This window comes from Sinocyclocheilus grahami, unplaced genomic scaffold (assembly GCF_001515645.1).
Source record: "Sinocyclocheilus grahami isolate Dianchi unplaced genomic scaffold, SAMN03320097.WGS_v1.1 scaffold1478.1, whole genome shotgun sequence".
NCBI lineage: Eukaryota > Metazoa > Chordata > Actinopteri > Cypriniformes > Cyprinidae > Sinocyclocheilus > Sinocyclocheilus grahami.
The window spans coordinates 25,667-27,940 of record NW_015506657.1 but is presented as its reverse complement, the minus strand read 5'-3'; the positions used below and the strand labels follow the sequence as shown (position 1 = coordinate 27,940).

Below are 2,274 nucleotides of genomic sequence, written 5' to 3'. Positions count from 1 at the left end.
ACACAGACAGACAGACAGACAGACACACACACAGACACACACTCACACACACAGACACACACACACACACACACTCACACACACTCTCACTCACGCACACAGACACAGACACACAGACACACACACACACACACAGATTGAATCAGTGTATTGATCACCACTGAAAGAATGAGTGACATTTTGCTGTGTGCGCATTTGTTCGCATTACACAATCTCTGAACTCAGACAACCGGCGAGCAGAAAACAGAGTGAGACAGAGATGAGGAGAGGAACGAGAGAGAGAGAGGCAGATGAAGAGTGATGAAGGTCAGTCGTGATGTAAATTCACCTCTCTGGTCTCTCACTTTCATCAATGACATTTAAATATAAATACATTCATTATAAACAAAAGGCTTTCAGAGTTCAACTCTGTAAAATCAGTGGAGTTAACTGGCCATCAGTGTCAGCTCTTAACGAGGGGGCGTGACGGTGGGCGGAGCTAATTAGACAGCTTCTGATCTACAGACATGGAAAACATGACATACAAATGGATGTATGATCAGAGACACACACCACGAGGAAAACTACTGAAGCAGAAGTGTGTGTGTGTGTGTGTGTCGTACCTGTACTGCATCGCGGTGTGTGTGTGTGTCGTACCTGTACTGCATCGCGGTGTGTGTCTCTGAGCTGAGCGTGCCGCTGCATTGGTTTCTCTGGCACTCTGATACACACTCAGTGCTGTTAAATGAGAAGAACAGCGTGATGCAGAGAGAGAGAGAGAGAGAGAGAGAGCTGCCGCCACCACTGAACCAGAGTGAAGGACGAGAGACCAAAGGAAAAGAGACCTGAGCGCACTCAGTGGACGCCTTCTTAAACGCAGCTGTCACACACACACACACACACACACAAAGAGAGAGAGAGACGGCTGACAGCAGCAGTTCTCGTCTCATTTTCACTTTCTGTCTCTGTTAAGATGCAAATGCAGCACATCTGCACTCTGTGTGTGTGTGTGTGTCAGCACCTGTGCGCTCTGTGTGTGTGTGTGTGTGTGTGTGTGTGTGTGTGTGTGTGTGTGTGTGTGTGTGTGTGTTTCTGACAGTAGATTAACCTCTCATATTGTCTGGAGCTTCAGGGTGAGACGGACAGCCGGTCACAACAAACCCAAACCACCTCCTGAGAGGAAAGACTGATCTATTACACCTGACATGCATTAATAATGTATTTTTATATATATATATATATATATATATATATATACAAAAAACATTAAATAAATGAAATCTCTATGTTTACTGCACTAGGTCAGTAAGATTTTTTTATGTTTTAAAGAAGTCTCTTCTGCTCACCAAGGCTGCATTTATTTGATAAAAACTATAGTAAAAAATTATGAAATATTATTAGAATGTAAAACAGCTAACAGCTGTTTTCTCTGTGAATCTCTGTTAAACTGTAATGTATTTCTGTGATGCGCAGCTGTATTTTCAGCATCATTACTCCAGTCTTCAGTGTCACATGATCTTCAGAAATCACTATAATATGCTGATCTGCTGCTCCAGAAACATTTCTGATTATTATCAATGTTGAACACAGTTGTGCTGCACAATATTTTTGTGGAAACTGTGATGCATTTTATTTTTCAGGATTCACAGATGAACAGAAAGTTCAGAAGAACAGCATTTATACAATATAACATTATAAATGTCTTTTATATACAGTATATCCAGAATGCTTCTCTGTATCTCAGTCTGTCCATATATCTGTCTGTCTCTCATTATCTAATCTTGTAATGGTCTCCTTTCCTGCATTTGTTCATGATCTATTTGTCTCTTGCTCTCTGTCTGTCCTTCACCCTTCACTCCTGTCATTCTCTTTCATTGGGGTGATAAAATCACTGCCTTGTTCTCTTTGTGCAAACAAGCCTCTCTGACACAGACAGAGAGACAGACAGACACAGACAGATGGACAGACAGACAGACACAGACAGATGGACAGACAGACAGACACAGACAGATGGACAGACAGACAGACACAGACAGATGGACAGACAGACAGACACAGACAGATGGACAGACAGACAGACACAGACAGATGGACAGACAGACAGACACAGACAGATGGACAGACAGACAGACACAGACAGATGGACAGACAGACAGACACAGACAGATGGACAGACAGACAGACACAGACAGATGGACAGACAGACAGACACAGACAGATGGACAGACAGACAGACACAGACAGATGGACAGACAGATGGACAGACAGACAGACACAGACAGATGGACAGACAGA

At 43.1% G+C, this 2,274-nt stretch overlaps 1 protein-coding gene across 1 annotated transcript in view; it reads right to left on the bottom strand.

Annotated features, from left to right (window-relative positions):
• LOC107570564 (cGMP-dependent 3',5'-cyclic phosphodiesterase-like) overlaps positions 1 to 746 on the bottom strand; it is a 115,091-nt gene extending 114,345 nt beyond the window's left edge. The window contains exon 1 of the mRNA XM_016256796.1: positions 637 to 746. Within this exon, the coding sequence (XP_016112282.1) occupies positions 637 to 684 (48 nt within the window). The 5' untranslated portion in view covers positions 685 to 746. The remainder of the gene's footprint in view (positions 1 to 636) is intronic.
• Positions 747 to 2,274: the final 1,528 nt, after the last annotated feature.